Raw genomic sequence first — 12,886 nt, forward strand, 5'->3', positions numbered from 1 at the left:
CCAAACTGCTTTGCTTTCAAAATCTGGTTATTTTCTGTTATATTTTTATAATGAATGTAGCCTGCAAGTCAGCAAAAGCTAGAAAGGAAGGCAGTTTCAGCTCTGCATTCCAGAACAGCATCCATTTAGAAAATGAAGCAATGTCATAGCCTTCCCTCACTTAACTAGCTCACCTTCTCTCATTTCAAGTTCAACTAAAGGCTTCTGTGGAGAAGAAAGGAATGTTGAGAGGGAGGCAGATGACTTGGGTTTGATAATACAAATAATTAAACTGGTCTAGAGACAAGAGAGAGTTGTGATGGGGGACCTCAATCACCCAGACATAGATATTTGAAGAATGACAGGAAGAGGTAAAAAGAGGAAGAGTTAGACCCACTGGTGCAGTCTTTGGGGAGAAGTGGTACCAATCCAAATGGCCAGTTGACAGGAGAAAACCAGGAAATCGAATAGTTCCTTCAGTGCTATATCACACAACCACAACAGGACCAAGCACCCTATATGCCCAAGATGGGGTTCTCCAAAATGAATGCTGCATATAGCCTTAGGGAATTCACTTTTCATAGTTGCCTTTGGTCGTACCTGCTTGCCTCTCATGGATTGTAAAGCCATAGAAACTATTTCAAATCAAAAAAGGTAACTGATTTAATGAACTAACATATGGCATCTCACCTCAGCTGGGTCTTCCTTGCTGTTTGCCAAGGCTTCTACTCTGTTCTCATAGACTCCCCACTAAACTATTCCATACTTATTCTCTGACCACTAATTGTACCCCTGGAACCCACGCTTATCACAGGATATGTAGCTTAGAGCTGAACCAGCAGTTCTGGCACATGAGGCAAGCAACTAAAAATGTGTCCTAAGGCAAGAAGAATAAAATGTAAATTCAAATAAAAATTTTAAAAGCAGATTTAGTTGACCTTGGTACATAAGGAGTTGTAGGGTGGAAAGACTCTAGAGTCCTTTCTGTGGAAGGAGGCAAACAGAAATCCAAGAATACCCAGAAGGACAGAACTTTGGAGGCAGAGGGAGGGTGTAATTAGGCCAAGGAGCAGCTTATTATGGTAGAATATGGGGGAAAGTGAACCATCTGGTGGCTTACTATTTTATCTAATTATTCTTGTTAATTAGATGCTCAACTCAATTGTTTTTACTTGCTGAAAAAGTAAAAATGCTTTCAGTGTCCTTTAAATTTCTGCACACTAAAGAAAATTCCCAGGCACATCATCCTAGTTACTGCTCTGCTTAGTCTCATACTTGACTGAAAAAAAACTGAGGTCACTTATAAGTAAACCCCTTATCTCTCTTCTACCAATTCTCAGAACTTCTTGGCATCATCAGCCTCTCCTCCATTTTTGCTGAGACAGTGGAAGAGACAGTCTTACTCCTCACTAAGGCTACTCCATCTACTATCATCATCAATCCTACTCTCTGCTGGCTCCCCCAAAATATTGTTTCTCCAATTATACCCTCTTTCATGCATCTTCTAGCTCTACTTTTCCAAGCCTATAGAGCAGTCCAACATTCCTAAAAAAATTGTCAAATTTATATCTCCTGCCCAGATCTCAATGAGCTCTAGAACCACATACTTCTAACTGTCTTATGGAACCTCTCATCATAAATGTCCTATTTAGCACCCCAAACTTAACAAGTTTAAACCCTACTTTATACACCTTTATCCCCACTCTCTCTCTCACACACACACAAACCTGGTCTTTTCCCTTACTTCACTATTTTGGCACACTTCAGTGTTCAATAAAGCAATTTGTTTTATTTATCTTTAAGACATTTATGTGTTATTAATCAGTCAACAAACATTTATTAAGTGCTACATATTTGCCAGGCACTATGTTAAGCACTGGGCATTCAGAGGCTCTCGAGGGGCATACAGTTTAATGTGTATAATAGCTATGGATGTGTATGTCTTTATCTGTTATTGGTCTGTAAATACATGAGGATTGAGACTGTTCCTTATCAAAATTGCATCTTTCCTAGTGCCTAGCATAGTTCTCTGTATACAGAGGGCATTTAATAGCTATCAGTGGAAATCAATTAAATTTGCTGGAAGTGTCCATCTGATAAAATTGGATCAATTAATTATATACGTCTGTTTGTTGTTTATAACACCTTCCATTAGGCAGAGGAAACAGTAAGCAGAACATTAGTCCTGATTCTCAGTAGCAAGTGACATGATAAACACTGGGAACCCAGGGAGAAAAATGACCCTGCAGCTTTAGAGTTTATGAAAGGTAAGAATAATATAGACCCTAGTCAGGTCTAACAAGTATCATAAATTTTCAAGAATGTTCAGGGAGAAAAATAGACATAACTTCATAACATGGGATTTTATCATGGAAGAAGCTTCCTGTGAGCTTGGAGGCTCTTAAGAACAAAAATTTAGGGGCAGCTAGGTGGTACAGTGGATAGAGCACTGGCCCTGAAGTCAGGAGGACCTGAGTTCAAATCCAACCTCAGATCAAACTCTTGACACTAGCTGTGTGACCCTGGGCAAGCCACTTAACCACAATTGCCTAAAAAAAAAAAAAATCTATGAAAGAAAAGTGCTAGACAAGGATGAAAATAGAAAGGCAATCAATGTGGTTGCATACATATGCAGTGGACAGAGCAAAGGACTTAGGATCTGGAAAACTTGAGTTCAAATGCAGCCTCAGACACGTACTAGCGGGAGACCCTGAAAAAGACACTAAACCTCTCTCAGCAGAAGTAATTATTTCACCCACCACACATGGATGTTGTGAGGATCAAATGAAATAATATTTCTGAAATGTTTTGCAATTGTTAAAATTCTAGATAAATGCAAGCTGTGGTTGTTGCTGATGTTGTTGTTGTCCTCCAATGAGCTCAAATTTAAAAGACAGATTTAGTTGACCTTGGTCCATAAGCAGTTGTTGGGAGCAGAGAAGAATCTAGAGCCTTCACCTGTGGAAAGGGGTAAAAAGATATCCAAGAATACCTGAAAGGGCCTGACTTGGGCAGGGAGAGGGTTTTGCCCTCCAATGAGCTCAAATTTTAAAAGAAAAAGTAACAAAGATGAAAGCAGGAGAACTTAGCTAAGGATCAATACACACTAAATTGACAGAAGTGTAAGAACACTGTCAGAAAGGTAAAACCCTAGAATTCACTCAAGAGTTTTCTTTAAAAATCAATGACAGCAAAAAAACAGGAGGCAAGGAGAAAAAGGAAGGGACAGGCTCATTACTTAGGATGGTTGGGAAAATATTAGTGGATAGCAGAGAGAAAAGAAAGCTACCCAACTGCTATTTTAGTTGCTTTCTCTAACATAAAGAATAATCTTTAGACTGAAAGGGCTATAATAAAAATAGTCATGTGGGAACTGAAAGTCAAAATAAGAGAGAAATAAATATAATAAGAGAAGTAAGAATGAGAAAATCAGAGTAAGAGAGTATATATTTTCTCTAAATGAGTTAAAATTCTCTAGCTTGAAAAAACTGAATCAAAAGATAGTGAAAAGATTTTACAGGTATGCCCTTTGTGCCATTACTTGTGATTTATGATCACCGGAAGCTAACAAATTTTCACATAGAACAAGTCATACTCAACCACCCATATTTTGTTTCTTGAGTGGTTACTAGATCAGTAGTCCAGTTGTGATAGAATATGTCTGGATTTTAGCAAGACATATGAAAACATAAGATTTTAAAAACTTTACAAATAGAAGACAGGGAGATTTTAAGGATACCAGTCTTTATTTTTTTAAATCATGTGGGTTTTAGTGAACTGTTAGCTCAAAATGATTTAACATTGTGACTCGGACGTGGAAAACACTAACATGATCTTTTGCTGAATTAAGAGAGAAGTATAGATTCTATAATGGGAGAGAACATCACCTCACTGTATGCTACCATGGCCAGAACACATATAGTGAATGACATCCTTTTCTGAATATCATATTTTAGGAAGGATACCAGCAAGCTTGAGAATGTCCAGAAAAGGGAGAAGAAAATGAAGAAGAATGTCAAAATTAAACGACCAATTAAAGGAACAAATAAGTAAAGGAACTTGGGATGTTTAGCCTGGAGAAAAGAATACTTTAGTGAGCACACGATCAATGTCTTCTACTGTTCAAAGGGCTGTCATGTAAAAGCTTCAAGTTGGCCTGAAAGATGGAAACTTACAGGTGGAAATTATGGGAGAGATCTCACCGTAATGTGGGAAAGAACTGAAAACAATAAGAGTAGACTCACTGGAATGGGCTGCCTTGTGTCATTCTAAGATGTGCATTCCTGATAGCATTACTGTAGAGGCTAGATTAACACTCATTGAGGATATTATAGAAGGAATCCATGATTCACGTGGAGGAAGACTAGATCATCAGCATCACATAGTTAGAAGGGACCTCAATTCCTTTTTCTGCAAAATAAGTAAATTGGATGAGATGACCTCCAAAGGTAGAATGGAGATTATGGAGTCATCATCTGCCTCAGACAATTGCTAGCTGTGTGACCTTAAGCAAATGTTTCAGTCTAATTTTCCTTATCTATAACATAAGAGCACCAATCTTACGTGACTGTTGTGAGTATCATTTGCAATAATATATGTAAAGTACTTTGCAAAATTCCAAGTCCTACATAAATGTTAGCTATCGTTGTTGTCATATTTCTAGGTCTAAGTTTATGAACCTATGACTCAGTTGCTATCAAGTCCAACTTATGCTTGAGCTATACTCCTCATACAGTTCCCCCAAAAAAGTTGTCATTTTGGTGCCTGCTGGGCCAATTGGGTCATTTGTCACCCTATCTCCTCTACCTATGTCATATTTCATATTAGAAAACAACCAACAGACCTCTCCTTTGTCATCAGTCAAGGAAAAAAGATGCTGTTGAATCTTTTGTTCATTCATTCCATTGCCTTCATTTCTATCTGTATTCCCCTCACTGCCCCCAAAAAGGTATAAACAGAAAGGTGATTGTGGGGAATATGGACTAATTATCAGTTACCTAATATCATGAGCCTGTCATTTCTTCTAAGAGGTGTAAGACCTCATAAAATGAGAATTTCTGCAAGAAATTATTTTGGAAATTACAAATCTACTTGATTATTTTTTTTAAAAAAGTAGTCATTTGCTTTGGTTAAGTTCTCCAGTTCTGGGAAGCCTACTATCTCCTATAGAAGCCTAATTAACTTTTGAAAATCTCTAAGTCTTCGGACATTTTTCCTAATATCAAAGTGAATTCTGCTTTTGTTGAATACTTATACCCATAGCTCCTAGTACTAGTTCAGGCTTCTGGGGCCAGAGAAAAAAGTCATCACTCTCTCCCATGTAACATTTAAGGACAGTTAACATGATCACCTAAATTTTCGTCATCTCGTCTCCAGGCTAAATACCCTAGTTCCTTCAACACAGCATCATAAAGCATGATTTCTTTTACCCTAAAAATCCTGGTTGTACTCTTTCAGATCCACTCCAGTCTGACAATATTTTTAAAATATGGTATCCAGAATTAAACACAATGTTCAAGAAGCGATCTGATCAGAGCAAAGGCCGTTGAATTATCACCTCCCTTGCTCTACATACTATGCCTGTCAGTGAAACCTGATATATATATATATATATATATATATATATGCACATATACACATAAGTATGTATGTGTGTATGTACATATGTATTTATTTGTATATATGTATATACGTATATAGTAACACACACACACACGCACATATATAGATATGTTTAAATCACGTCAGCACTATTTGCTCATTTTAAGCTTTCACTTTATTTAATCCTTTGGATCTAACTACAACTCCCTCATACTGTGCTTGTGATCACAAATATTTGAAACTAAGGATATAAACATACATTTCTATTACATTTCATATTATGAGATTTAGAACAAAGTAGTAGCTAAGATTTTGTCAGCAAACATGCCAGTTGTCCCCCTTACTATAGCTTTATATCATCTATAAATTTAATGGCCAGGCCATCTAGGCAACTCACAGAAATAAACAATCTGTGACCATGGATAGTTCATTGGGGCACTCACTTCCTCCAAGTTGAAAGCATTCTTTTAAACTGCTCTCTGAATATAGTCATCTGACCATATCTAGTCCAAATAACTGTATATTCATTGATCCCACAGCTCTACATTTTATCCAAATAGTTAACATAAGAGACTCAGACAAAATCTTTGCTAAAATGCATGTATATTATGTTTATAGCAGTCATGTTACCTACTAATATAGTAACCTCATCAATTTCATTTAGTCTGCTTTTCCTGTTCTTGATGAAGCCAGGCTGGCTTTTAGTGACTGCTTTGTCCTTGTCTAAATGCTCACAGATAAGTTCAATAAAAACCTCAAGAGTTTTGCCAGAAATTGAAGCTATGGTCTGCCATCATCTTTTATGAAAATCAGGACATTTGTCCATCTCCATTCCTGTAGAACTCTTTTCTGCAACTTCTCAAATATCATTAACATCAGATCAGACATTCTAATTGTAAAGGTATTCTTTAGGACCTGATAACTTGAACTAATTGGTAAGTGGTAGCTGCTCTCTTAGAATTATCTCACTTATCTTGGTTTAACTCCCTTTTAAACCTTATTGTCTAATCTTTCCAAATCTGTAGATCTTTCTCCCTTGTAGAGAAACCAGAGACAAAAATATGAGGTAAGCTTCTCTCCAACACTTAGAGAAAATTATTTCAATCATTACCTCCCTGCCAGTGTAATTCAAAGACCTATTGAATTGTACCCCCAAAAAAAACTTTTCTATTTCCACTGAAGACATCACTTCAGTTACCCAGGCATGTAATATTGAAACATCCTTGACTCTTCCTTCTATCTTGCCTCCATAACCAATAAGTTCCCAATTCGTATTGACTTTACTCCCAGCACATCTCTCAAATTTGTCTCTTCTGCATACATATGATTATGATTCTAATTTGTGCTCTTATCCTTTTTGCCACTACTGTAATAACCTCCCAAGTAGTTTCTCCACTTCCCATATTGTCCATCTCTAATACACCTTGCATACAGTTGCCAAAACAATCTTCTTAACATCCAGCCATGATCATATCATCCCCCTAATCAAAGGTTTTCACTGTCTATAGGACAAAATAAAAAACCTTGGCTTGACACTTAAGTCTAACCTCTCCTCTCCCTAGCCAGTAATCTGGCTCCTATTTTCCTTTCTAGACTTATTTCATATTATTCTCACTTGCAAATTCTATGTTCCAGCCATTATCTGTTCCTACAACTATCTGTTCGTAACACTCTATACCCCACCTCTGTGCAAATGCACAGTCCATCCCTCCATGTCTGTGACTCATTCCTGCCTCATCCCTGTCTCTTAGAATCCCTGTCTTCCTTTAAGACCCAGCTCAGGCATCATCTGAGGAACCTCATCTGATCTCCATTTCCCCTCTCAGTTTTTTAGTGCTTTCTCCTTTCCCAATTTTCCTCATACCATGCTTTTTTTTCTCTTAGCGTATATATATATATATATATTTTATCTCTCAGTAGAATGTCAGTTCACCACACTCCCCCCACAGGAAGTCTAGTGATAGAACTACTTGCCAGATGAAATAGTCCAAGGCAAAAAGCAGGTTGCCAGTCTTTTTCAACTGATGGACCAGCTTCCTAACCCCCCTGACACTGCCATAGAATGGGTAGAGGAACAAAAGTCTGTTTTTAGTTTGTTGCATTATGTCAAAACATCAAGTTCTTTCCTCACTGAGTCACACATATCCTTCTACAACCCAGAGGTTTCCATGAGTTCACCCTGAATAGTACCTACACAGGCCAATTTAACCCCATCTGTACAACCATACAGTAATTTGTAATATTTCATTATTGGGAGATAAGTGCTGCAATGTGAATTATGGCCTACACCGTACTGGAATATTAAAGATACACAATGGTTTTAGGCATCATGTGACCCAATCTCGAATCTTTGCTTAAACCTGAAACCTATGAAAGGGAAGTATTTTTTCCAGCCAATTCAACTAAGATTAGAATGAATTGTTTCACTCAGTTCTTTCTCATTCTAAGGATGACACAAAAGTATTTGACCAGTTCCCTAATCGCATACATTCATCATTTTTGTCCCAAAATATATCCTGTTTTAAAAGACACTATGGATACCTTAGGCCATTAAGGTAGAGGCAGAGCTAAAGACCACACCTCTCAACAAGTCAGATGTTTTTTCATTACAGCATCTTTACTTCTCCAAGTAAAAGATGAGATTAAAGATTCTCAGGGCACTGACATTTGAAACACACAAGAGTATTTATATGATATTTACTTGTTATGTAGCCAAATAATCTTGGGCTTGGGGTTTCCTTCTGCACGGCAAGTAAAGTAGACAGTATTCCCTGAAGTGACATCCACATCTTGGGGCTCAAAGGTAATTCGAGGTCTCTCTGTAACAAAATAATTAAGTCAACTTAGGAGAAATCTTAAAAGATTAATATTTCACCATCTGCTACAAAGGGTGTTGAAAAGGAGCTAGAGGAAAATTTCAGAGTTCTTTTGGCAAGTTAAGCCTATGTGAAAGCAAAAGTTTACATAAGGTTTCATCAACTAACAAGAAATTCATGAAATATCACCCAATCCTTTCATCACGATTTTTGCATACTTAAAGGCCTTTAGACATCTCAGTTGTATTTTCTGTTTGGTAATTAGAAACATTTTTGCTTTCAATTCACCCCATGGAAAAATCTGCAGTGCAGCGTTTTAAGTCAAGCTTTCTGAGTGCTCTAATTTCTAAAAGTTCAAAGCAACTGTATTTATGGGAAGATTTGGATTTTATGGGTCAATTTTTCAAACCAAGTAGCTAAATTAAACTTGCAGTTTTACATACACTATTCTTGGACAATTAGCTTTCTAACCATGCAGTTTATGCATTTTACTTGGGATTTCATAGGCCAATCTTTAAACCTTGATGAACAAAAATGCTTACCAATGCAAGCTAATGTTCCCTTTCCATAGACTAAAGTTTGAGTGCTAGAAGCATGAAAGCATTTTAAATTTAATTGTAATAAAGCATGTTTAAGATTCTTCTGAAAAGGCTCATATCCTACTCAATTAAATTTGGAAGGAGCCATTGTCCAGATAAAAAAAGTGTTTCACTTTTTACAACAAATCCCATATTTTCTCTCTATACTTTACAGTGTATCAAAATTCAAGTTACTGCTAGGGCTTCCTGTCATGAAGATTGTCCCATGTCACATGGAGACATCTGGCAAGAAGTCAAGAGGATGATCTGTAACAAATCTTTCACAATCATTTGAATTGATTACTTTGTTTAGGGAAAAAAGGGAGAGAAGCAGTCGGTGAACTAGATTTTAATAACTCCTACTATTTGTCAGGCACCATGCTAAGCACCATAGATAAAAAGAAAGGCAAAAAAATTTTTAAAATCCCCACTCTCAAAGACTTCACAGTCTAACAGGAAACAACATGCAACAAATAACAATATACAACAAGGTATATAAAGGGCAAATTGGAGATAATTTTAGAGGAAGGGCACTGAGAAGAAGGACCCGAGAAACACTTCTTGTAGAAGGTAAGACATTATCTAAGATTTGAAGGAAGCCAGAGAAGCCAGGAGGGATGAATGAGGACAGAAAGAGTCCCAAGCATGGGGACAGACAGTGAAAATAATAAAAGGTGGGAGATAGAGATGTGAAAGGGACAGCAAAAAGGTCATTGTCACTGGATCAAAGCAAACATGGGGGTGGCTGGGAGTGTAAAGTGTAAAAGCATAGGAAAGTAGGTATAGCCCAGTCTATGAGGGCCGTTAAAGGCCAAAGAGAGGATTTAATTTTGATCCTAAAGGCACTAGGGAGTCATTGGAGTTTATTGAATGAGGGTAGTAGGGTGACTTGGTCAGACATTTGCTTTAAAAAGATCAATCTGACAGCTGAGAGGTGGATGGGTGGAAATGGAGAGAGACTTGTGGCAGAGGGAACAACCAGAAGGCAGTAAGTGGTCAGCTCCTGCACCAGAGTGGAGTCAGTGTTGGTGGAGAGAAGGGGGCATATGAGAAAAAATGCCATGAAGATAGAAATGACGAGTCTGGGCACAGCGTAGGATTATAAATCTAGCACTCCATGGACCATCTCTCCCAACCCTTCATTTTGGAACTGGGAAAAGTGAAGCCTGGGGAAATAAAGTGACTTGCCTAAGGTGACAAAGGCAGTAAGCAAAAGAAACAGGATTAGCTTGCGTTCTTCTACTGTACCAAAGGACTAACCTTATATATGAGGATTATAACATTGGCACTACATATTTTATCTGGGCAACTAGGTGGGGCGGTAGACAGAGTTCCAGGCCTGGAGTCAGTAAGACTCATCTTCCTGAGTTCAAATCTGGCCTCAGATACTTACTTATTACCCGTGAGGCCCTGTGCAAGTCACTTAACCCTGTTTGCCTTAGTTTACTCATCTGTAAAATAAGCTGGAGAAGGTCCAGTATCTTTGCCAAGAAAACCCCAAATGGGGTCACAAAGTCAGTCACAACTGAAAACAACTGAACAAGAACAATATATATTTTATAGAGTATCATATGAAATGTATGTGAAAGCACTTAGTAGCTCAGAAAATCTAAATATAAGCCATTACTGTTATTTACCATCATCACAGCATTTTAATTGAATCAATATGAATTCATGTCATCTCTCATGTTATCAGTATATAGAAACCATGGATTATCTTATAAGATAATAGATTTGGACCTGGAAGGAACTTTATACATCATTTCATCCAATCACCTCATTTTGCAGATGAAGAAATTGAGGCACAGAAAAGTTAAATCACTTGCCCAAGGTCACACAGACAGAAAGAGGCTAAGCCAGCATGTGAATCCAAGAGCTCTGCCTGAAAAGCCACCACTTCTTCCAGCTCACCACATTTGAGAGAAATACACAGTACATTCTCACGAAGTTCAAAATGATTTTTAGAGAACAAATATTCTTTCATTTTGCATTCCTTTTTATCTGTTTTCATGTTTAGGTTTTGATTATGTTTAGGGTTAAAGGGAAAAAATGAGCAAATGTCCATAACAGGAAATGAATCTCCATCCTCCTTAAATTTCTATCATAAGATTAATCTGTTGTGCCTATAGTGGCTTGATTCAAGTTGTCAAAATAGGAATATTATGGTTTACTTGTCTTGTTAGTACAAATACAGAATTTGTAAAATTTTAAAAAGTAACCACTGAAAAGCAACTGCATTCTTATTCACTAGTCAAGAGAAATTTCTTTATGCAAGATTAGTTTTTAAAGTAATCTGCTACATGAAAAACTAGCTTTAGAAATAAGTACAATTAATAAATTTGCTAAATGTTTTTATTCAAGTTACTATTTGGTCATGAGTATCAACATCTGTATGTGTCAATACTTTGAGGAGCTATGATTTCTCTGGGATGGCTACTCCCTCCATCAATGTAGATCATAATCCCTCTATGATTTAGCAGATGGTCCTCAAGAGTTGCTATGACTGGGGGTCAGCTAGGTGGTGCAGTGGATAGAGCACCGGCCCTGAAGTCAGGAGGACCTGAGTTCAAATCCGGCGTCAGACCAAACACTTGATACGTACTAGCTGTGTGACCTTGGGCAAGTCACTTAACCCCAACTGCCTCACTAAAAAAAAAAAAAGAGAGAGAGTTGCTATGACCAAAAATATGCATCATTTATGGACAAACTGGCCTCTCTAACCTTAGCTTGCTTGGTCTTCAGACACCATATATGTAGGCCATGCCTGGGACCAAAAGTCAAGCCTTTTCACTTTGAAGCAAAAATCTGTTCACCCCCATCTTATTTGGCCATTAAGATCCTAGGGTCATCTTCTACACCAGTAGTAGCCACTAGTGTAGGAATTTAGTGAAAGACATCTCCAGAGTACATGTAACTTGACTTTCTATTATGTGTCTGGGTTCTTTGATTGACCTGTGATTAGTCATTATTATCATCCCCAAAACTAAATGTACCATGTTGAATGATCAATCATTATTATGGCCCCAAAAGAAAATGATCAGAAAATTCATTCATTCTCTGTTAATCATTTCCCTCTGTTAATACTTGCAATTTATCCTGTGTATAGCTTGTCTGAACATAGTTGTTTGTATGTTGTCACCATCATCAGACTGTGTGTTCCTTGAGAATGGGGGCTGTCTTTTGACTTTCTTATAACCCCTGAGCTTAGCACAGTGCCCAGAACAGTAGGTGTTTAATAAGTGTTTACTTACTCATTATTAAGTGCCTACTGCACACATAGCTCTGTACTAGATATATGATACAAAGAAATAGAAAATACAATTCTTGTCCATGGAGAGCTTACAATCTAGATGGGGTAATAAAACAAATATAGAAAAGCCATCTGGAGAATATAAATAAGATTACAATAATATAGTACAAACTACATAGAAGAGCTGAGGAAATTGGAGTAAGGTGATCAAGTTATGCTAAAATTAGTCAAAGAAGGTTTCTTAAAGGAAGTGATAAATATAAATTGGTAGAAAAGAGGTAAGAAAGTATTTCAGGGAAGGAAAACAGTATTGCTAAGGCACAGAAACAGGAAAACACAAATTAGAGAGTATAAGGACAGCCTGCTAGCAAGAGTAAAGGAGATATGGAAGGAAGTATTATTAGATAAGGTTGGATAGGTAGGGTGTACAGCAGACAATGGAATGCATTGAATGCTATATGGAGAAGTTTAGATGTGATCCAATAGGTAATAGTCATTGTAAGTTTTGAAGGAAGATAATGACATTATGCAAATCATATCTGACAAGGAAAATGATCAACCATGTGGACATAGACCTTCTTCATTCATAAATTGCTTCTTACAAAAAAAAAAAACTCTCTCTTGACTCATGGGAAAATCTTAAATTTTTCTTGATAAATATG

The 12,886-nt window shown here is 37.2% G+C and overlaps 1 protein-coding gene across 1 annotated transcript in view; it reads right to left on the reverse strand.

Moving 5' to 3' along the window:
* The window catches only part of LOC114054133 (peroxidasin-like protein), a 475,034-nt gene that overhangs the window by 140,083 nt on the left and 322,065 nt on the right, over nucleotides 1–12,886 (reverse strand). The window contains exon 8 of the mRNA XM_027877274.1: nucleotides 8,282–8,399. Coding sequence (XP_027733075.1) covers nucleotides 8,282–8,399 — 118 coding nt within the window. The remainder of the gene's footprint in view (nucleotides 1–8,281; nucleotides 8,400–12,886) is intronic.

This window comes from Vombatus ursinus, unplaced genomic scaffold (genome assembly GCF_900497805.2).
Source record: "Vombatus ursinus unplaced genomic scaffold, bare-nosed wombat genome assembly UNPS02014812.1, whole genome shotgun sequence".
NCBI lineage: Eukaryota > Metazoa > Chordata > Mammalia > Diprotodontia > Vombatidae > Vombatus > Vombatus ursinus.